This window comes from Rhinatrema bivittatum, chromosome 8, assembly GCF_901001135.1.
Source record: "Rhinatrema bivittatum chromosome 8, aRhiBiv1.1, whole genome shotgun sequence".
Classification (NCBI taxonomy): domain Eukaryota; kingdom Metazoa; phylum Chordata; class Amphibia; order Gymnophiona; family Rhinatrematidae; genus Rhinatrema; species Rhinatrema bivittatum.
The window spans coordinates 157,377,323-157,401,567 of record NC_042622.1 but is presented as its reverse complement, the minus strand read 5'-3'; the positions used below and the strand labels follow the sequence as shown (position 1 = coordinate 157,401,567).

Below are 24,245 nucleotides of genomic sequence, written 5' to 3'. Positions count from 1 at the left end.
TGTGGAAATTGGTATGTGTGCATAAGCGTCTTGAAGATCCAGAGAACAGAGCCAATCTCCCTTTTGAAGTAACGGAAGGATGGTTCCCAGAGATACCATCCGAAACTTTTCTTTGTGTAGAAATTTGTTGAGATTTCGGAGGTCTAAGATAGGGCGAAGGCCACCTGTTTTCTTTGGAATTAGGAAATATCGGGAATAGAACCCCGTGCCTTGTTGAGACCGGGGCACTGGTTCGATGGCCCTGGCAGTCAGCAAAGTAGAGAGTTCTACTTGGAGTTGAGGTGTGATGGCTATGTTTATCCAACGTGGAATGGGAGGAGAATGCGGGGGTATTGCTTTGAATTTTAGGCGATATCCCCGATTTAGTATGGCTAATACCCATTGGTCTTTTGTGATGAGACTCCATTGGTGTTTGAAATAATTAAGTCGGCCCCCTACTGGTAGGGAGGGCACAGGGTTGAGAAAGAGGCTTCTGTTCTCTTGATTCGGTTCAAAAACCCGCTGCTGGTCCAGTTTGGGGTGGTGGCTGGGTTTTTTGTTATTTTGGCTGACGTGGACGTCCTCTTTGTGATGGACGGTACTGACGTGTTGAGGAGGCAGGTGGGTAATACCTTCTAGGTCTATAGAAGGGTTGCCTTGTGTCCCTGCGAGTTGGCCTTCTTAGGGAGAATGGTTGGTCCGCTGGCAATTTGGAGAGCTGTCAGAGTGTATCATGATGGTCTTTCAACTGAGATACTGTAGCTTGGATCTTTTCTCCGAAAAGATTGTCTCCAACACAAGGGAGATCTGCTAGCCTTTCCTGGACTTCCTGTCTGAGGTCCGAGGCCTTGAGCCAGGCCCATCTTCTTGCATTTATTGCAGAGGCTGATAGACGAGATGATGTTTCGAACACGTCATAAGCTGCTCTCACCTCGTGTTTGCCAGATTCCAATCCTTTTTCAACTAATGTAGCCAAAGCTAGTTGTTGTTGCTGTGAAAGGTTATCCACAATACCCTGTACTTGTTTCCACAAGTTTCTTTAGTATTGTGTCATATAAAGCTGGTATGCTGCAATGCGTGCTACCAGCATGGAGCCTTGATAGACTTTCTTTCCTAAGGTATCTAAGAAGCGTTGCTCTTTCCCTGGTGGAACAGATGATTGAGGCTTTTGTTTTCGGGCTTTTTTCTGAGCCAATTCTACAACTACCGAATGGTGAGGTAGTTGGGGCTTCTGGTACCCTGGAGCATGTTGCACTAAGTAAGTGGCATCTGTTCTTCGATTTACTGCTGGGACTGAGGATTGGGATTGCCATTATTTCTTTTGGTGTGTCCACAAATTGAAGGACTTTTAGGGCCTTATGTCTGGGATCCTCCTCTGTGATCAATTCAAAAGGAATTGTGTCCGCCATTTCTTTAATAAAATTTGTAAATGACAAATCTTCAGGAGGGGATTTCTCTCGCTCATCTGGTAGAGAGGGCTCTGATTGCAGTTCCTCTGACTGCGTGTCCATATCAACATCCTTCCAAGGAGTATATTGAGGATGATAAGGGGAGTCAGGGTCCTCTGGCTGTATATGATGCTTTGATTTAAATACAGCTTTTGCTGGTATGTGTTTTGGCATCGTTGGTAATGAGGGCATCGATGGGGAATCGATGGAAAACGATTTTGGATGGACCTGGAAGTATTGGCATCGATGGATCCTTGAATGGCATCGACGGTTTCTTCGGCACTCAATGCCGGTGAAGGCCCGATGGTCCTGGAACGGAATCAGAGTACCTAACGTCCTCATCCGATGATCCGGGAATCAGGATGGCTGGAGCCACCGGTGGGTGTATTGGCATCGATGGCGTCGATGGTTGTATCTGTGGAATCGGTGCCGTCGGTGTCTGAGGAAAGGCTCCTATCAAGGCATCGAGTCTATTCAGCAAAGGCTGAAAAATTGACTGGTCCACTGTTGGTGCCGGTACCGAAGGTACTGTCGGAGGCTGTAAATTCCGTAAAGGCTCAACGATGGCTTGTTGGACTATATTAGTCACCTCTTCCCTGGAAACTGGGACTGTGTTCACTGTCACTGGCGCTATTGACACTTCCACGATGATTCGTGGTGGCACATCCTCTGACACCGAGCCCGGTGGAGAGCCCCGCGGTTCCTCGTGTACAGCCAGTGGAGTTGGCTCTAGTACACGGACCTTCTCTGGCATCGGTTCGATGGTTTTCGATGCTGACGTCGATGCCTTACTATCTGATGGGTCGGTGGCAATGTCGCTTCTTTTCTCGATGATCCTTCGATGCTGAAGAAGACGCTATCGAAGATATCGATGGAGCCGGTGACGGACGGTCATTGGTTCTTTTTTTCACCTTGATGTTTAGCAACCGAGGGAGGTGTTACTCTTGGGGACGACGATGACGATGGGATTTTTTTTAAACAATTCTTCCATCTTATCCAAACGGGCATACCTGCCCTTCGATGTCATCTGGGCACAGGTTGAACAAGCCCGGACATTGTGGCCTGATCCCAAGCACAGAACACATACATAATGTGAGTCAGTAATGGACCTAGTCCGGTTACAGTCCGGACATTTTTTGAAGCCAGAGGCCATGGTAAAGTTGTGGCCTAATAACGGTCGATGACCAACGGGAATCGATAGTGAGGTAACCGGAATCGATTGAGAGCTAACCAAAAAAGTACTCACCAAGACTATGTCGAAGAGAGACCCAAATATGAAGAAATGTGACTGAAGAAAGTTTTCTTCCCTTAAGGAAAAATGAGGGAAAAATTTTCCAGAGCTCCTAATCTGCTTTGCTTACAGCAAGGCGGAAAAAAAGAGACTGAAGGGAGACCCCTGTCGCTGAGAATATCATGGCATGCTGGGCATGCTCAGTAGGCTCAGAGTGCCAGCCAAAAGTTTCTAGAAACTTTTGACAGAAGTTTTCTGTACCAGGGCTCCATCTGATGATGTCACCCATATGTTAGGACTACCATCCTGTTTGTCCTGGGATAAGTTTAGCTTCGTGTAATTTTCTTCAACATGCCCACAGAATCTCTCTTTTTCCCATAACTAAAGAAACCCCACACAGCCCATGTTCATTTAGGCACATCTGAGCAGGGTAATTTTCAATCAGGACATTTTAGCCAAATTGCCTTCATAAAGCACAATCTGTGGTAGGTAAGCCTGCCTTACCATGAAGGAAGGGGGAAGGGAAGTATACCTGGCTTGTATTTTACACATCTCTGGCTATACAGAATGTTTGGGCTAGAATTTCCTGTTTATTTGGCTGTATGATGAGAGAAATGCACCTTTAATTTCTCATATTTCTTTGTGTATGCCTCCATAGCCTCCTTGATTTGGTCAGGAAGCTCCAGCTTCTCCTCTTTCAGAGGAGGCCAGAATTCACTGGACAAGATGACAGCAACCAAGTTAAAGGGCAGTTTCTCCTCCTCAGGAAGCTTCTCTTCTTCATCTCGAATATTCGTGTTAATACGTCGTGAGTCTGCCATATCCTATATGAGACATACAGGAAATACATGTTTTATTCTTTAAGTAAGATATGATTTTCAGGAACAGATGTAAACAAACACTGTAACTTATATGACTAGTGCTATGGTTATGTTAATAAATACCCTCCATTAAGAAAAAATAAACACACCTTTACAGGAACAAGCAACTATCCACAAGTAGATTTTCCCTGTAACTGTAGGCTAGAGCCTCACTATTTCTGTCCTGCTGTGCTCATCAAGAATGTCCCCTACATGACTTTCCTGACAGGTCCAGCAAGGGCAGGAGGGCAGTCAAAACTGTCTAAAAAATTATGAAAAAAATACCTCTCTAATGAATGCTCTGTTCCATGTTGGAGCCACACAACCCTATAGAACATTTCACCCAAGAAGTTCTTTAGTAGTTGTGTGCTTTTTTTAAAAAAAGTTTTTTATTAAAGTTTAAGTAAAAAAAAAACCAAAAAAAAAAACAATCAGTTAAAAAGACCAGCAGAGTCTAAGTGCAAACATTACAACAACTTATAACTTAGATTAAAGTAAAATTTGTGCTTGTAAAATTTAACACAAATGCAGTTTTGCAATTGGAGTGCTGCTTTAACCCTATCATTTTTTAAACATTTTTATTAGATTTATGCAGCAGAATTGCATTACATTGAGAGGGCGGTTCAATACAGAAAATTCCTCCAGTATTCTCTTCTTCCAGCAGATGGTAGGACATACTGGTGGTAAAGCAGGATTTTTTTGACAAACCCTTAAGTTTGGAGTAAGGCTGGGGATTCTCCGGTATCCTATGGCTTGGCTCCTGGCTTTCCTGCTCCCAGGCCCAGAGGGGGTTTGGTTGAGACTGAGGAGTTTGAGTTGGCAGATATATATCTTATAAAAAAAAAAAAAAGGAAAATTGGTTCTTACCTGCTAATTTTTGTTCCTGAAGAACCATGGATCAGTCCAGACGAGTGGGTTTATGTACCCTACTAGCAGATGGAGGCAGAGAACAAAACTGAGGCACTGCTATATAATAGAGAGTGCCACCTGCAGTCCCTCAGTATTGACCTGTACCCAAGCCAAGATGTCTGCCTTAAACCCCAATAAACCTTGGGTGAACAGAGACTTACTTTGGAGCCCCCTGTAAACTAGGCCCCCTTGATATAACACAAAACCTATAGCAAACTATGTACTCCTCTCAATCTGAGAATATCAGATGCCAGCACAGACAGCTCAGGTATCTCCAGAAGCAAGGAAGTCTTCCGACAGATGGGGACAGGTCTCTGGACTGATCCCTGGTACTTCAGGAACGAAAATTAGCAGGTAAGAATTAATTTTCCTTTCCTGTTTGTACCCCGGATCAGTCCAAATAAGTGGGATGCATCAAAGCCGTGCACAAAACATTTTCCCCAAACTTCCCCACTTCTGGAGCTCGCACATCTAAGCGGTAATGTTTGCTAAAAGTGTGAAGAGAAGACCACGTTGCCGCATGACAAATCTCTTGTGGAGAGAGCCGCTGACACTCCGCCCATGAGGTTGCCCGCACCCTGATAGAATGCACTCTCAACTCCTCCAGCACCGACCTGCCCTTACAGATGTAAGCCGAAGCTAGCGTCTCCTTTAACCATCAAGCAATAGTGCCCTTGGAAGCCTTATTTCACTTCTTTGCTCCACTGAACAGAACAAACAGATGATCAGATCTCCGAAAAGCATTCGTCACCTTGGAGATATCACAAAAGAATTCTACGCACATCTAATAAGTGCAGCTCCCTAGTTATTGGAGCATAGGCTGTCAAGTTCAGAAAGACCGGAAACTCGACCACCTGATTAAGGTGAAAGGAGGGCACCACTTTCGGCAAAAAGGAAGGAACCATACGTATAGACACACTATCCTCCGAAAAATGCAGGAAAGGGTCTCTACACAAAAATGCTTGCAGTTCAAATATTCGCCTAGCCGAACAGATGGCCATCAGGAAAACAGACTTAAGGGTCAAATCCTTCAACGGCGACCTCCACATTGGCTCGAAGGGAGGGCCACACAGCACCTGAAGAACCAAACTCAGATTACATGCTGGGCAAATTTTCTGTACCGGAGGCCCCAGATATTTCACCCCTTTGAGTAAACGAGCCGCATCCAGAGGAGACGCCAGCAGTCTACCCTGCATCATACAACGCAGCGAGCCCAAGGCTGCTACCTGGTCCCGAAGGGATTATAGGCCAAGCCCTTAGCCAAACCGCTCTGCAAAAAGGCCAGGATCTGCGGGATGTCCACCTTTAAAGATTGCACTCTGTTCTGAAAATACCAAGATTCGAAAACTCTCCACACCCGGACATAAGTCATTGAAATGGAAGACCTCCTCACCTGAAGGAAAGTCGCAATCAGGCTCCAAATATCCTTTCAAACTGAGTCACCGCCTCTCAAAAGCCAAGCCACCAGACAGAAGAGATCCTCCAGGTCTGAAAATACAGGTCCCTGCCGTAGCAACCCTGAGATGAGCCAAACAAATGGGACCATCCACCGCCAGACACAATAGGTCAGCAAATTGCAGCCGACACAGCCACACAGGAACCACTAGAATCACCCTGTCTGGATTGAGCTCGATGGAGGAAACACAGATGTGTTGGCTACGGTTGAACAAGAGCATCAATGCCCTCCGATTCGACCTCCCTTCTGTGACTGAAAAACTGATCCGCGTTTGCATTTGCTGGAGTTGCCATGAGGCCCACCACTGATCTGTCCCATTTTGCCTGCAGCAAGGTGAAGGCTTCCGCCAACAACTCCCACTCCCCTGGGTCCAGACACTGTCCGATGATGAAGTACGCTTGTACGTTGTCCACTCCGGCCTTATAAGAAGCAGCTATTCTTACCAGATGTTTCTCCATTCACATGAACAGTTCTTGCACCTCCAGCGCCACTGGACGACTCTTCGTACCACCCTGACGATTGATATATGCCACTGTCATCACACTGTGTGAGAATACTCACACTGACTTTTCCCGGACGAGTGTAAGAAACGCCAAGGCCTTGCACACCGCCCTGGTCTCCAGATGACTGATAGACCAAGTCGCTTCCTCTGGCGACCACAGACTTTGGACTAATTTTCCTTGATAAATCGCCCCGCCCCCCCCCCCCCCCTGCCAGAGAAGCTGGCATCAGTGGTCACCAGTACCCATTTGGGTATTTCCAGATTCATTCCCTTCTCCAGATTGCGCTAAGACAGCCACCAAGGACCTAGCATCCTCTGGCAATGGTAAAGGAAGCTGAAATTCTTCCAACAGCGGATTCCAATGGGATAATAGAGCCCCCTGCAGAGGACGCATGTGAGAAAAGGCCCATGGCACTAAATCCTGCGTAAATGTCATGGAACCCAGCACCTGTAGGTAATCCAGGTCCAGCAGTCGAAGAACCTGACTCTGCAACTTGAGGACCCTCTCTTTAGTCAGAAACACCTTCCCTAGCCGGGTATCGGAGCGAGCTCCCAGATATTCCAAGGACTGAGTTGGCTCCAGATGACTTTTGCAAGGTTCGTCACCCAGCCCAGCGATTCCAGATGCTGCAGTACCCTCTGGACCGATCGAGCACACTCCATCTCTGACTTTGCCCTTATCAGCCAATCATCCAGATATGGGTGCACCAGGATACCTTCCTTCCTGACAGCCGCCGCCACTATCACCATCATCTTTGTGAAAGTGTGCAGCGCCATTGTCAACCCAAAGGGAAGAGCTCGAAACTGAAAGTGTTCCCCCAGCACCATGAACGTCTGGTGGCCGGTCTGAATGGGAATATGTGGGTAGGGTTCTGATAAGTCCAACAACACCAGAAACGCCCCTTTGTGAACCGCTGCTATCACCATGCACGACATCTCCATCCGAAAGCACGGCACCCAGAGGGCAGCATTGACCTTCTGCAGATCGAGAATGGGCCAAAAAGCCCCTTCCTTTTTGGGCACCACAAAGTACATGGAATAACGACCCTGTCCCTTTTCCAGGGGAGGCACTGGAACAATGGCGCGCAGCAGCTGCAGATGTTTCAATGTCTTCCACACCACCTCCTGCTTGCTCTGGGAATCGCAGTGGGAGATTACAAAGGCGTCCCTGAGAAAATTCTAAAGCGTAGCCTTCTCTCATTATCTGAAGGACCCACTGGTCCGACATGAACTTGGTCCACTCCTAGTAAAAAGAGAGCCAGTCTCCCTCCAATACTCTCTGGAGAGGAGTGGACCCGCATGCCTTCATTGCCTGATCTTATTTATTTATTTATTTATTTTATTTAAGTTTTTTTATATACCAACATTCAAGACGGTAGTCCCATCATGCTGGTTCACAAGAAACAGGGGTGCAATTAAAATAAACTTTACAATTTGAACAATAGTGCAGAAAAGCAGTTACATGTAACAGGGAATCAATAACTTGGGGTAAGAAGGAAAATGAAGATCAGATATATATATATATACAAAAACATTATAAGAGGTGACTATTAATGCTATTACTAGCGAAGTATGTTGATTGAAGGGAGTTAAGTAATGTTGGAGTTAGGAAAGGCCTGCGTGAACAGCCACGTCTTGAGTCTTTTCTTGAATGTTGAGATGCTGGGTTCCATTCTAAGTTTCCGCCCCATTCTTGTTTCCGCCCCACCTTGGGACCCACTGTCCCTCAGGGGCCTGCACTGGGCTCAAAAGGACTGCTGTTGTCCAGAACTGTGCTTTGAGGCCACAGACGCCTGACTCCTGCCAGCACGAAACCTCCTCGCCTCCTGAAATCAAGAACGCAGAGGAAAATATTTCCTGGGGTTCTTCTTGTCCTCAGGCAACTTGCTACCCTTCGACTCCAATTGCTTCATGAGCTGCTCAAGATCCTCTCCAAACAGCAGCTTCCCCTTAAAGGACAGATGAGACCACTGGGCCTTAGCCCACACATCCACTGACCAATTTTGCAACCACAGGAGCCTCCTATGGTTGATCCTGGTGGAAGTCTGAATCAAGTTGTAAGGGTATCTGCCACATAGGCTTCTAAGCAAGCCGCTTGGTCCACCTCCACAGTCATTCCTGATTTCTTGGAAAGTACCCGCCACCAGGTCAAAGTTCCTGAGAGACAGGAGGCTCTGATTAGCCTGTCGCCGCTGTAACCTCAGGGTCCATTGGGCTCTGCGCATGTGTGAACATAAAAAGTGAGTGATATGGATGGTTGAGGCTATATGGCCCAACAGCCTCAACATGTGCCAGGCTAATACCTGCTGTCTCTGTTGAACCTCTGCTGCAATGGTCACCAAGGTGATGGCCCTCTGACGAGACTGAAAAGCCCTGGCCTGAGCCATGTCGAGCAAGGCTGTTATGAAGTCCAATTGATGTGATGGGCTGAGATGGGACTTTGGGTAGTTGAACCCTAGTGACTCCAACACCTGTATGGTCAAGCGCATGGACCTGACAGCTCCTGCCTGAGAAGTGCTCTTGACCAGTCAATCGTCTAGGTAAGGGAAAACATGCACTCCCAGTCTGCAGAGGTGCACAGCCACCACGGGCAGGCATTTTGTGAAGACCCATGGGGCGGGGTCGTGAGCCCAAATGGCAACACTCAATACAGGAAGTGTTGATTTCCCATCATGAATCAGAAATACTTCTTGTGACCGGGGAAGCTCCCGATATCGGTATATGTGACCTTTAGGTCGAAGGAGCATAGCCAGTCCTCTTTTTGCAAAAGGGGAATCAGGGTGCTCAGGGAAACCATCTTGAACTTTTCTTTTCTTAGAAACTTGTTCAAGGCCCTTAGGTTTAGGATGGGACGGAGTGCTCCTGTTCTCTTTGGAATCAGGAAGTACCTGGAATAAAATCCCCGTCCTCTTTCCCTGGTGGAACAGGCTTGACCACTCTGGCCATTAAGAGGGAGGAGAGCTCCATTAGGAGTACCTCCTGATGCACTACCAGTCCCCAATATGGGAATGGAGGGTAATTTGGCAGGACACTGGAGGATGGATTTTACAGTAATTTTTTCTATTGCTTTGCTCCATGGGTCCCCTGCTCCCGGAAGTCCTGCAATGCTCCGCCCCTTTGTCTCTCGGTCTTTCTCAGTGTTCTTTTTACAGTTCTCAGCTCAGTGGTGTACCAGGGGGAATGTTGTTTTTTATTAATAGAAATAACGTTTTTGGTAAGTGGACAGCAATTATCTGCTACATTTTTTGTAAGTGAGATCCAAGAATTAATTGCATTACTACTACTTGATAAATCTAATTCTTTCAGTGCATTAGTAATGCAATTAATTCTTGGATCTCACTTACAAAAAACGTAGCAGATAATTGCTGTCCACTTATCAAAAACGTTATTTCTATTAATAAAAAACAACATTCCCCCTGGTACACCACTGAGCTGAGAACTCTAAAAAGAACACTGAGAAAGACCGAGAGACAAAGGAGAGCAACTCCTACGACTGACTTATTAACAAAATATAGATCAAACTCACATAAAATACAACGAATCCACCAATAAAACAAAGAAAGAACTTTATTCCAACAAAATAAATAATTGACCATATTTCAATAAAACTATTAAAAACAGTCACCAATATAGTTTCCAGACCTATTGCAGATATAATTAACTTATCTATTACTGAAGCAAATGTTCCAGACATCTTAAAAAACGGCCATAGTTAAACCAATCATGAAAAAATCACAATCCACTTCTCTTGATTTGTCAAATTTAAGACCAATTTCTAATTTACCATGTATATCTAAGATTTTGGAGAAGGTAATTAACAAACAATTAACAAATTACCTTGAAACCCATAGTACCCTATTCCCTGCACAACATGGATTCAGAAAATATTTCAGTACTGAGACCCTGTTAGCATCTTTACATGATATTATCCTTAGAGGAGCTGATAACAGCCAAACTTATTTCCTGATTATGCTGGATATATCATCAGCATTCAATACAGTTAGTCATAAAATTCTCTTAGACAGATTAAATGAAATAGGTATTAAAGACTCTGTGCTGAAATGGTTTGACTCTTACTTAAAGAATAGATCTTTTAAAGTAAAATTTCATAATAAAGAATCTCAACCAAATGATCTTCAACATGGTGTACCCTAAGGATCTTCTCTTTCGGCGACCCTTTTTAATATTTACATGCTTCCTTTATGCAGAATTTTATCTGGTTTCAGTCTTACGCATTTTATTTATGCGGACGATGTTCAAATTCTAATTCCAATAGAAAAATCAATTGATCTAATACTTAAGCTTTGGGATATATATCAATCTGCCATTCATAAAGTACTAACCAAAATGAATCTTTCTCTGAATGCAGTTCTTCGTTTTATGTAAACCGGAGTGATTTGTAGTCTCTACTAGAACTTCGGTATATAAAAATTAAAAATAAATAAAATAAATAAATAAAAATGCAAAAAAGACTGAAATTTTATATATCTCCCCTAAATTAACCCAGTCAAAAGAACTTGAAATTCAGGAAGCTGCCAAAAATTATCCCATTTCCCTGGAGGTCCGAGATCTTGGGATCTTCCTTGATTGTGAATTCACATTGAAAGCATGCATTAAAAAAAATCATAAATGAAGGGTATTTTAAATTGAATGTCCTTAAAAGATTGAAGCCTCTCTTATTTTAGAACAGTTTTACAAACTCTTGTTTTGTCAAAATTAGATTACTGTAATTCGATGTTTTTAGGCCTACAAGCGAATGTGATAAGACCATTTCAATTATTACAGAACTCAGCGGCTACACTTTTGACAGGAACTAAAATCTGATCACATTACGCCAATATTGAAGGACCTTCATTGGCTGCCTGTTAAATATAGGGCTCAGCATAAAGTTCTATCGCTAATTCCTAAAACCCTCTACAACGAAAAGATAGAATGGTTAACCTCAACATTACATATACATATCCCATCAAGAATTACAAGATCAGCAGGTAAAGGGATGTTACCCATACCTTCTCCTAAAATTGCTCATTTAAAGAATGTGAGAGAAAGGGCTATTTCCATTGCTGGGCCCCAGCTGTGGATGGAGAAGGTACAGAGAAGGGCTACCAAAATGATAAGGGGAATGGAACAGCTCCCCTATGAGGAAAGACTAAAGAGGTTAGGACTTTTCAGCTTGGAGAAGAGACAACTGAGGGGGGATATGATAGAGGTGTTTAAAATCATGAGAGGTCTAGAACGGGTAGATGTGAATCGGTTATTTACTCTTTCGGATAATAGAAAGACTAGGGGGGCACTCCATGAAGTTAGCATGGGGCACATTTAAAACTAATCGGAGAAAGTTCTTTTTCACTCAACGCACAATTAAACTCTGGAATTTGTTGCCAGAGGATGTGGTTAGTGCAGTTAGAATAGCTGTGTTTAAAAAAGGATTGGATAAGTTCTTGGAGGAGAAGTCCATTACCTACTATTAAGTTCACTTAGAGAATAGCCACTGCCATTAGCAATGGTTACATGGAATAGAGTTAGTTTTGGGGTAATTGCCAGGTTCTTATGGCCTGGATTGGCCACTTTTGGGAACAGGATGCTGGGCTTGATGGACCCTTGGTCTGACCCAGTATGGCATTTTCTTATGTTCTTAGGAACTAAGGATGGAATCAGACATTACAATTTTTAAAAAGGGTATTCAAAACATGGCTATTCAAACAAGCCTTCCAAGATTTTTAACCTAAGAATTATATACTCCCTTTAATATAAATATTTAGTTAATTATATTATCTCTGCTCTTACAGTTCTAACATAAGAACATGCCATACTGGGTCAGACCAAGAGTTCATCAAGCCCAGCATCCTGTTTCCAACAGTGGCCAATCCAGGCCATAAGAACCTGGCAAGTACCCAAAAACTAAGTTTATTCCATGTTATCGTTGCTAGTAATAGCAGTGGCTATTTTCTAAGTCAACTTAATTAATAGCAGGTAATGGACTTCTCTTTCAAGAACTTATCCAATCCTTTTTTAAACACAGCTATACTAACTGCACTAACCACATCCTCTGGCAACAAATTCCAGAGTTTAATTGTGCGTTGAGTAAAAAAGAACTTTCTCCGATTAGTTTTAAATGTGCCACATGCTAACTTCATGGAGTGCCCCCTAGTCTTTCTATTATCCGAAAGAGTAAATAACTGATTCACATCTACCCGTTCTACACCTCTCATGATTTTAAACACCTCTATCATATCCCCCCTCAGCCGTCTCTTCTCCAAGCTGAAAAGTCCTAACCTCTTTAGTCTTTCCTCATAGGGGAGCTGTTCCATTCCCCTTATTTTGGTAGCCCTTCTCTGTACCTTCGCCATCGCAATTATATCTTTTTTGAGATGCGGCGACCAGAATTGTACACAGTATTCAAGGTGCGGTCTCACCATGGAGTGATACAGAGGCATTATGACATTTTCCATTTTATTCACCATTCCCTTTCTAATAATTCCCAACATTCTGTTTGTTTTTTTGACTGCCGCAGCACACTGAACTGACGATTTCAATGTGTTATCCACTATGACGCCTAGATCTCTTTCTTGGGTTGTAGCACCTAATATGGAACCTAACATTGTGTAACAAAAGCATGGGTTACTTTTCCCTAAATGCATCACCTTGCACTTATCCACATTAAATTTCATCTTCCATTTTGATGCCTAATTTTCCAGTCTTACAAGGTCTTCCTGCAATTTATCACAATCTGCTTGTGATTTAACTACTCTGAACAATTTTGTATCATCTGCAAATTTGATTATCTCACTCGTCGTATTTCTTTCCAGATCATTTATAAATATATTGAAAAGTAAGGGTCCCAATACAGATCCCTGAGGCACTCCACTGCCCACTCCCTTCCACTGAGAAAATTGTCCATCCAAACCTACTCTCTGTTTCCTGTCTTTTAGCCAGTTTGCAATCCACGAAAGGACATCGCCTCCTATCCCATGATTTTTTACTTTTCCTAGAAGCCTCTCATGAGGAACTTTGTCAAATGACTTCTGAAAATCCAAGTATACTACATCTACCGGTTCACCTTTATCCACATGTTTATTAACTCCTTCAAAAAAGTGAAGCAGATTTGTGAGGCAAGACTTGCCTTGGGTAAAGCCATGCTGACTTTGTTCCATTAAACCATGTCTTTCTATATGTTCTGTGATTTTGATGTTTAGAACACTTTCCACTATTTTTCCTGGCACTGAAGTCAGGCTAACCAGTCTGTAATTTCCCGGATCACCCCTGGAGCCCTTTTTAAATATTGGGGTTACATTAGCTATCCTCCAGTCTTCAGGTACAATGGATGATTTTAATGATAGGTTACAAATTTTTACTAATAGGTCTGAAATTTCATTTTTTAGTTCCTTCACAACTCTGGGGTGTATACCATTCGGTCCAGGTGATTTACTACTCTTCAGTTTGTCAATCAGGTCTACCACATCTTCTAGGTTCACCGTGATTTGATTCAGTCCATCTGAATCATTGCCCATGAAAACCTTCTCCAGTACGGGTACCTCCCCAACATCCTCTTCAGTAAACACAGAAGCAAAGAAATCATTTAATCTTTCCGCAATGGCCGTATCTTCTCTAAGTGTCCCTTTAACCCCTCGATCATCCAACGGTCCACTGACTCCCTCACAGGCTTTCTGCTTCGGATATATTTTAAAAAGTTATTACTGTGAGTTTTTGCTTCTACGGCCAACTTCTTTTCAAATTCTCTCTTAGCCTGTCTTATCAATGTCTTACATTTAACTTGTCAACATTTATACATTATCCTATTTTCTTCTGTTGGATCCTTCTTCCAATTTTTGAATGAAGATCTTTTGGCTAGAATAGCTTCTTTCACCTCCCCTTTTAACCATGCCGGTAATTGTTTTGCCTTCTTTCCACCTTTCTTAATGTGTGGAATACATCTGGACTGTGCTTCTAGAATGGTATTTTTTAACAATGACTTTTTCAGCTGACCATTCCTCTCCCTATGCAGCCAAGCATCTTTCTGGCTTTTTACCATCACTTTATCCAACTGTTTAGTCACCTTAAAATCATTAGATGCAATTACCCCAGATCTCGCTCTTCCTTTGTGCTTAGAAGAATTTCACCTCCCATACTGTACCTTTCCCTTGGGTTTTTGCATCCTCAATGCATTACTCTGCATTTTTTTAGAATAGTATCTTAGCTGCCAGATCTTAGACAATCCTCAAGCTTCACTAGATCCTTCATCATGTTTTTCACCCCCTTTCTGGCTGCCCATCCTGTTACAGATTTTGGTATCATCGGCAAAAAGACAAACCTTTCCCGACAATCCTTCTGTTATGTTGCTCACAAAAATGTTGAAAAGAACCAGTCCAAAGACCAGTCCCTGAGAGACACCACTGGTAACAATCCTTCCTCATCTACCACTACCCTTTGTCGCCTCCCACTCAGTCAGTTTCTAGAATCCATACCAAGGGTGCAGAATGTATTTTGAACATAAGAACATGCCATACTGGGTCAGACCAAGGGTCCATGAAGCCCAGCATCCTGTTTCCAACAGTGGCCAATCCAGGCCATAAGAACCTGGCAACTACCCAAAAACTAAGTCTATCCCATGCTACTGATGCTAGTAATAGCAGTGGCTATTTTCTAAGTCAACTTAATTAATAGCAGGTAATGGACTTCTCCTCCAAGAACTCATCCAAACCTTTTTTAAACCCAGCTACACTATCTGCACTAACCACATCCCTGGCAACAAATTCCAGAGTTTAATTGTGCGTTGAGTGAAAAAGAACTTTCTCCGATTAGTTTTAAATGTGCCACATGCTAACTTCATGGAGTGCCCCCTAGTCTATTATCTGAAAGAGTAAATAACTGATTCACATCTACCCATTCTAGACTTCTCATGATTTTAAACACCTCTATCACATCCCCCTCCATCATATCCCCCCCTCAGCAGTCTCTTCTCCAAGCTGAACAGTCCTAACCTCTTTAGTCTTTCCTCATAGGGGAGCTGCTCCATCCCCTTTATCATTTTGGTCGCCTTTCTCTGTACCTTTTCCATCGCAACTATATCTTTTTTGAGATATAGTTATAAAAGTCTTCTGTGCGAAACTGTGCTAAAGGTCTTGCTGAAATCCAAGTACCCCACGTCTAGCACTCTCCCTTGATCCAACTCTCTGGTCAAACAATCAAAGAAATTGATCGGATTCGTCTGACAAGATTTAACTCTGGTAAAACCATGCTGTCTCGTTATCTTGCAATATGTTGGATTCCAAAAACTGCACTATCCTTTGTTTTACCGATTCTATTAGTTTGCTCACCACAGAGGTCAGACTAACTGGCCTGTAGTTCCCAGCTTCCTCCTTACTTCCACTCTTATGAATAGGAACCACATCCGCCCTTTTCCATTCCTCTGGAACTACTCCAGACTCTAAGGAAGCATTAAAAAAGTCAGCCAGTGGAGCTGCCAGGACATCTCTATGCTCCCTTTGTACCCTCAGATATATACCATCCGGCTCTATCACCTTATCTTTAAGTTTAATTAGCTCTTCACAAACACACTGTTCTGAAAGTGATAGAGCACCGACTGGAAACACACACGCACGCACACATAAAAAATTAAAAAAAAAAAAAAAAAAAAAAAAAAGAGTGCATTTCAAAGTACTTACTTTTAACATGACCTCACAATAGTGCATTTGTGCTTCACCGAATCGTAGCTTCAACAATTCCACATTCCGAATTTCCCTAGAAGCACAAGAGGCAAAGTGATGAATCAGAAACAGCAGCTCAGATACTGAGGGCTCAGGGGTCGGGTACTGCAACCCATACTGCTGACTGAGGTAGTATGTGACAGAGTGTAGTGAGAAATGATCACCATTCACAGGAGAGACTTTATGTAGATGAAGATTTTCCAAATTAAAAAGGACCTTAAGTTTGGATGCTAGTTGCCTAGTCCTAATTTTAAGCAGTGAGCTGTAGCTACTAGAGCAGCAGTAGTCACATATATAGCCTATAGGTCGTATGTTACAGTGACTTTATGTGCACTATATATAGAGTTCTTCAGTAAACATCAACCAACAGGAAGTAACAGCTAGATGTGATCATACACCCTTCATAAAGCCCAACAACAGGGTAGCAGGGTACAAAGAGTGTGTTCTGCTCTCTGATAATAATTTCTTCTCATCGAAGCAAAGTGCTACTCCAGCAAAAACTACTATGGTGTGTGTTAATTCTGACCACGCCCCCAGGACAATGTCAGAGCATTTTGCTGAGGTTTGCTCTACACATGTATTTTGTAACAGTTAAATCATGAAGAGGACTAATTCTAGCACCAGATGTTACAGGGGGTTTTCAAGGAAAAGTGATTTAAGTTGTGCTACCCAAACTGACCAATACAATAGTAAGTACCTCCTCCTTTCATCCCATGCTAAGTTTTACCTTTCTGAGCTATAGTTAAACTGGTGCAGGAGCCGATCGGCCAGCAGTGTGCGATACTCATTGATGAACAGCTCCTTGCTACCATAGATACTGACCAGGAGGCTGATGATGTCGGAGGAACGTCGTTTGGAACTGGATTTACCTGAGACCAGAAACAGAAAGCTGCATCATGATATGAAAGGCAATTACTGGTATAAATAAAGATTTAATGAAATGAGAATTTTACTGAGCAAAGGGGCCCAGCACCAGGAACCCAAATAAAAATTACCTTTATGCTTCAGAGACTGATCTGAGCCAGTCTCATAGGTCTGACCTTTATATGCTACAGTAAGAGTAGGAGCAATCTTATAGGGTCTAGGAATCAGGTCTCAGGAGTCACTGACCTTTATACTCAGTTTGGCCTGGATCAGTATCCACAGGGTCTGGCACCCAGTCCTCAGGATCTGAAATGTTATCATCACTGTCCTGACCATTCTCCAGCGTCACTGGATCTGCTTTCGAGAGCTCATTAGCTAAGTCACTGGATCCCTCAGCATCTCCAGTCAGACCAGCCACAATCTGCCGCACAGTGTCATCTCGGGTCCTGAGTAGCCAGGAAAATACACCCCAGTTACTTTAGTTCTTCAGGTAACTTACGTCCCAAAAATGTGTACAAGTACAGCACAGAGGAAGGCAAAGTGGCTGACAGCCAAACACTACCAAGTCTATTTGAAATGGGAATCTTAGTATCATGTCAATGTCCATAAGACCATGCTCAAATTAGGATACGAACATTTATAGGCTTTCAAAGCTCCTTTAGTTCCTAAATGCTGGATTAAAACTTTACATGCTCTGACCATAGTACAGCACAGATTTAGCCACAGTAAAGCAAGGGCTCCATTTACCTGCACCAACAAAGCAGAAGATTAATTTTGTAAATTAGTAAGTTAGTATTTGTTTGCCTGTATTAGAACTGTGAGTTTAGAAAGGTCATTTACTTGATATGAGAAAGTGAAAGTACTGGTTCCTGGGCAACTAGTCATGGCTTGAATCCCACCCCAGTCACATTTTATGATGTATAGATTTTTACCCCCAATAAGAGAAAATTCTTCAAAATAATAGTTAATTAGTGATTTAGAACAACATTCAATTAACCCTGATTTTAGTGATTGACTTTTAGTCCTGTTGCTGGTCATTCACTCACTAATTCAGTGTTTCCTAATCAGTGAGCCATCATAACTGAGCAGGTGTGCCATGGAAAAGTCATCACTCCCTGATACACAGATCCAGACCTGCACCTGGGCTCAGAGTACCTTGCAGCAACAAGAAAAAGCAACATGCTTCTCAACATATAGGAACTCCCTTCTGAGAACATGTTTAACTATGTATGCCACTTTTTGCTAGCTATATGAGCCCCTGCGTGTGGTACCGTATTTTTCACTCCATAAGACACACTTTTTTCCCCCCCAAAAATGGGGGGAAAATGTCTGTGCGTCTTATGGAGTGAATATTAAAAAAAAACAAAACACAAAAACAAAAGCAAAAAAACCAACAACCTACAACCCCCTACCCTCCTGAACCCCCCCCCCCCCCCCAAAGACTTGCCAAAAGTCTCTGGTGGTCCAGCAGGGGTCGATTTGCAATCGATCATTTAAAACAGCCACAGTACCAGAAGTCTGGAAAGTGACCAATTTGATGCCAATTTTTTTTTATTTATGCAATTTCAAAATTATACAAGACAATCTTGATAGAAAATGAAAATTGAAACAGAAAATTACAAATCAAGAAAAAGCAAGAACCACCAAACAATATATATCAATATATATTCTTGTTACTACTTTCAATTTACAATCCAGTCCTCAATAAGGGGGGGGGAGGAGGGTACCAATCCACAACCCCAGGAAAAATTAAGCAAAAAAATAATCAATAGATCTTGGAAACAGCCATTACAATATGAGGAACTATTGCGAGAGTATTGTGTCTGGGGGTCTACTAAGGATTCAGTGGAAGGTCTATCAATCAGAAATTGTTTTGGTATTTCACCATGCATTTGCAAGGGAATTTCAGGGGGAAAAAAAGACCCCCCACTTGTTGGACCATGGAATGCAGTAAGAGAAACTGTTTTCGCTGTTCTGGGTCTGCCTGGATACATCCGGGAATACTTTAACTTTAAACCGTAGAAAGGATTCTGACCTATGGCGAAAGAAGTTTCAATAGCTGGTTCTAGAGCTAATGTATCAATGAGTGTTGCAGAAACTGCAATCTCACAGTCTGATGTTTCAAGCAGTGTAGAAATATCCATGCTAGGCCCTTCAGCCGGAACCAAAACCTCCATTTGTTCTCCTTGTTGTTCATTCCCAGACCTCTTAAACTGTGGTAGATAGTAAATTCTAGAAACAGGAGGAATTGCATTTTCAGGAACTTGCAAAATTTCCAATAAGTATCTCCTAAACCTCTCTTTAGGGGATATTAAAGGCAGCTTTGGAAAATTTATGAACCTGAGATTTTTGCTCTTCACAGAATTTTCCAGATTTTCAGTCTTTAAAGCCATGCTGTTATTTTCTTTAAATCAATAATGTTTGCGATTGCTGAACTGAATTTACTTGAACCCGAAATGATGAACATTGTTGTTCAAATTCAGCAGTTGTATTAGAAAATAAAGTTTCTCTTTTAACTAAATTCACATACTGAGAGGTCATGGGAGAAAGTTGTTGTAATACAAAACCACGATGTTCAGCTATAGCGTCCCAGATGGTTTCCAGAGAAATCACAGAAGGTCTATGAGTTGAAGATAATAAAACAGGAGATGAAAACAATTCACTTACAGTACCCTGAACTGATCCTGTGTTGCCTCCATGTCTGCTGTCCTGCAAACCCTCAGCTTCCAACGGTCCAAGTTCACACAATGGACGAGCAGCAGTGCTGTTTCAGTGGGGAGTGACGAGCAGCGGTCACTCCCCACTGAAACAGCAAATACCACCTCTAGGTTTGCCAGTGTTTCCTGTGTTTCTCGGGAGCCTCTCTCCACTGCTGGATTGCCGGGTGGCGTTCCTTCAGTCGGGCTTAAAGATGACAATGAGCCAGGGAGAGAGGGGAGCTCAAATTCCCCTCCCATTCTCTCCAGCGGCTGAATACCCGACACAGAGCTGCTTCTCACGACGTGGGAGTCCATCGGGCCTGCCAGAGATTGCGATGAAGGGGCCGTTGGGAATGGCCCTGCCCTTGGTTTCTCTTCCTACCCATTTAGGAAATAGTTAGCAGGAAAAGAGATTCAGAAGAAAAAATTAGCCCGAGAGAAAACCACACAACGTCCTCGATCTTTCAGCCACCTTGGATCCGCCCCCTTGATGCCAATTTTTAAAAAGGGCTTCATGGTAATCAGGGAAACAAAAACTGGTGAGCTTGGTAGAAGCTATTCTTCAAAACAAAATTACTGACCACACAGACAGACATGGTTTAACAGGGGGAGAGTCAACATGGTTTTTGCAAAGGCAAGTCTTACTAAATTTACTAGATTTTCTGAGAGTATAAATAAACATGCAGATAAAGGTGAACTGGTTGATACAGTGTATTTGGATTTTCAGAAGGCATTTGACAAAGTCCTCATTAGACACGCCTCAGGAAATTGGGAGGTCATGGGATTGGAGACAATGTCCTGTTGTGGATTGGTAACTGGATAAAATAGAAAGGTAGCAGAAGGTAGGCTAAATGATCAATTTTCCAGGAGTCTGTTTTGGGACCTATGAAATATATGCAGAAATGATCTGGAGAAAGGAACTAGTGAGCTAACCAAATATGCAGATAACACAATTGTTTTGAGTTGTTAAAACAGCAGTGGATTGTGAAGAACTGAAGAAGGACCTTGTGAGACTAGGAGACTGGGCATATAAATAGCAGATGCAATTTAATATGGACAAGTACAAAGCAATGTACATAGAGAAAAAGAATCCCAACTACAGGTACACAATGTTGAGTTCCATGTTAGGATTCATCACTCAGGAAACGGACCTCAGAGATCTTGGGACAATACCTTGAAATCGTTGGCTCAATGTGTGGTGGCAGTCAAAAAGGCATACAGAATGTTAGAAGTTATTTGAAAAAGAACAGAGAACAAAACCGAGAATATCATAAAGACTTTGTATAAATCAATGGTGCAACCACACCTTGAGCATTGTGCAGTTCTCTCTGTCCCATTTCAAAAAAGACATAGCAGACATAGAAAAGGTACTGAGAAGGATGACACAAATGATAAAGGGGATGAAAAAAGCTCCCTTATGGAGAAAGGCTACACAGATTAGGGCTTTTTAGCTTGGAAAAGAGATGACTAAGATGGGGTATGATTGAGATTTATAAAACCATGAGTGAGGTGGAACAGGTAAATAGGAAATGATTATTTACCTTTTAGAACACTAGGACTAGCGATCAAGCCATGAAACTAGCAGCCAGCAGATTTAAAATAATCGTACTAAGTATTTTTTTCACTCAGTGTGCAATGAAGCTATATATAGAAACTGTTGTCAGAGGACATGGTCAAGGCAACTAATATAGTGGAGTCCAAAGGAAAATTGGTTCTTACCTGCTAATTTTCGTTATTGTAATACCACAGATCAGTCCAGACCAGTGGGTTGTGCATTCCCACCAGCAGATGGAGGCAGAGAACAAAATCTTTGGGCACTGCTACATAACAGAGAGTGCCACCTGCAGTCCCTCAGTATTGGCCTGTACCCAAGCCCAAACAACTAACCTTACTAAAGGGTGAAGAGGGTTGGAACCCAAAATGCAACAGCCAACCCCTTGCCCGTAACAGAGAAAAAAAACCCAAAACCATTAGACCACCTCGGAACCTGCTCCCTCAATAGCGTCTGATATAGAACCAAATTGTTTCTTCATGAAAATATCAGTTCTCAAGGTAGTCTTGCGGAATCTGAAAAGGAGGTGGGCCTCTGGAATGATCTATGGTATTACAGGAACAAAATTTAGCAGGTAAGAACTAAATTTTCCTTTCCTGAACATACCCAGATCAGTCCAGACCAGTGGGATGTATCCAAGCCACACTACACTGGGCGGGAACCCGAAAGACCCAAGCGCAGAATACTCTCCCCGAAGGACGATTCATTGTACGCCCTAACATCCAAACGATAATGCTTGGTGAAAGTGTGAAGGGAGGACCAAACCGCCGCTCTGCAGATTTCCTGCAGTGACAGAAGCTGACACTCAGCCCAGGAGGTAGCCTGGGCCCTAGTGGAATGAGCTCTCAGACCCACGGGCACCTGACGCCCTTGGGTAACATAGGCCAAAGAGATAGCCTCCTTAAACCAACACAAAATCATCGCCTTGGAAGCCTTGTCACCCTTCTTAGGATCCCCAAACAAGTCAAACACATGGTCTGACTGCTGGAAGTCATTGGTAACCTCCAAATAGCGCAAAAGATTAAGCTCTTTTTCCTGAGGGGAATCCCTGGACCACTGCGGAAATCCTGAGAGATCCACTGCCTGATTGACATGAAAGGCAGACACCACCTTGGGAACGAAAGAAGCAACCGTGCGCAGCAAAACTATCATCGTAAATCCTAAGGAAGGAATCCAGACACGACAAAGCCTGTAACTCTGAAATCCATCATGCAGAACAAATAGCTACCAGGAAAACGGTCTTCAAGGTCAAATCCTTAATTGGAGATCTGCGTAAAGGTTCGAAGGGGGCTCCACAAAGCACCCGGTTCAAACTCCAATCCAGACATAACGGACATACGGGAGGACATGAATGTTTGACTCCCTTGAGGAACCGTGAAATATCTGGGTGGACTGCCAGCAACAGACCGTGAAACCTGCCCCTTAAGGCACCTAAGGCTGCTACCTGAACCCAAAGGGAGTTGAAAGCCAAACCCTTAGCCAAGCCCTGTTGAAGGAAGTTCAACACTTGGGGAATCTCTGTTGACAAAGGATCCAAGGAGCGCTGGTGGCACCATGCCTCAAACAACTTCCAGACCCTAACATAGGCCATAGAAGTAGATGGTCGACGTGTCTGAAGAAGAGTGGAAATGACCTGCTCTGAATATCCCCTCAATCGCAATTGTCGCTTCTCAAAAGCCAAGCCGCGAGAGAGTCGTGACCCTCCCTATCCGAAAAAATGGGCCCCTGACGGAGTAGATGCGGGAGATGAACCAGCTGCAGGGAACCTTCCAGCGTTATTCGCACCAGGACTGCGAATCATTGCGAAGCGGCCACTCCGGAGCCACCAGCACTACGCTGCCTGGATATCGCTCTATGCGGTGGAGAAGCCGACCGATGAGAGGCCAAGGGGGGAAGGCATAGAGAAGAATGCCTGTGGGCTACGGACACACTAAGGCGTCTAAGCCTATCTCTCAACAACGACTGAAAAAGCATTCTGTCTTCGCATTGGTCCATGTTGCCATGAGATCCAACTGAGGCACGCCCCACCTGGCGCAAATGAGGTTCCAAGCTTCGGGAGCTAACTCCCACTCCTCCGAATCGAGCTGTTGCCTGCTGAGGAAGTCCACCTGAACATTTTCCACTCCAGCGACATGGCAATTCCTTTGAGATGGAGCTCCGCCCAAGCAAACAACAGCCTTGCTTCCAGCACCACTGAGAGACTCCGTGTCCCGCCTTGCCAGTTGATGTAAGCTACCGTTGTCGCATTGTCTGAGAACACGCGAACCATTCTGTTCTCGACCAGGGGCAGAAATGCTCGCAGAAACAACTGGACAGCCCTCGTCTCGAGGTGGTTGATGGACCAGAATCTTTCCATTGGGAACAAAAGACCTTGAGCAGATTTGTTTAGGCAAATTGCTCCCCAGGCCGACAGACTGGCATCTGTGGAGATAACCACCCAATTCGGCGGATCCAAATCCACTCCCTGTACCAGGTTGCTGCGTAAAAGCCATCATGACATTACTCTGGAAGTAGAGGCAACGGTACATGGAACTCTTCCGACACCGGGCTCCACCTCGATAACAGTGCATGCTGCAACGGACGCAAATGAGCGAACGCCCATGGGACCAAATCCAAGGTAGAGGCCATGGATCCCAGGACTTGTAATTGATGCCAAACCATAAGAGTCTTCCTCTGAAGGAGGGCCTTGATCTGATCTTACAACTTCGTTACACGGTTCAATGCCAGAAAAACCTTGTCTTGGCAGGTATCGAAGAGCACTCCCAATTAAACCAGCAACTGCGTGGACTCCGTGACTTTTCTGGACATTTATGACCCAGCCGAGAGACTGCAAGGTGAGCATCACCCTCTAGACCGATCTTACGCACTCGAATCAGCCAGTCGTCCAGATACGGGTGAACTAGGACGCCCTCCATGTGCAGGAACACCACCATGACCACGGTGAAGGTTCAAGGGGCTGTCGCCAGGCCGAAAGGAAGAGCTTGAAACTGGAAATGTTGACCCATCACTTTGAATCGGAGGAACTGCTGGTGATCCTG

General features: G+C 43.7%; 1 protein-coding gene across 2 annotated transcripts in view; it reads right to left on the bottom strand.

Annotated features, from left to right (window-relative positions):
- The window catches only part of ANAPC2 (anaphase promoting complex subunit 2), a 137,740-nt gene that overhangs the window by 65,292 nt on the left and 48,203 nt on the right, over positions 1-24,245 (bottom strand). For both annotated transcript variants that reach the window (XR_003858357.1, XM_029614053.1), the window contains exons 7-10: positions 17,203-17,402; positions 16,820-16,961; positions 16,051-16,126; positions 3,279-3,482 (exon numbers count right to left, since the gene is read on the bottom strand). Coding sequence is in view for 1 of the 2 variants with exons in the window: in XM_029614053.1 (XP_029469913.1) it covers positions 3,279-3,482; positions 16,051-16,126; positions 16,820-16,961; positions 17,203-17,402 (622 nt within the window). In the remaining variant the exon portion in view is untranslated. The remainder of the gene's footprint in view (positions 1-3,278; positions 3,483-16,050; positions 16,127-16,819; positions 16,962-17,202; positions 17,403-24,245) is intronic.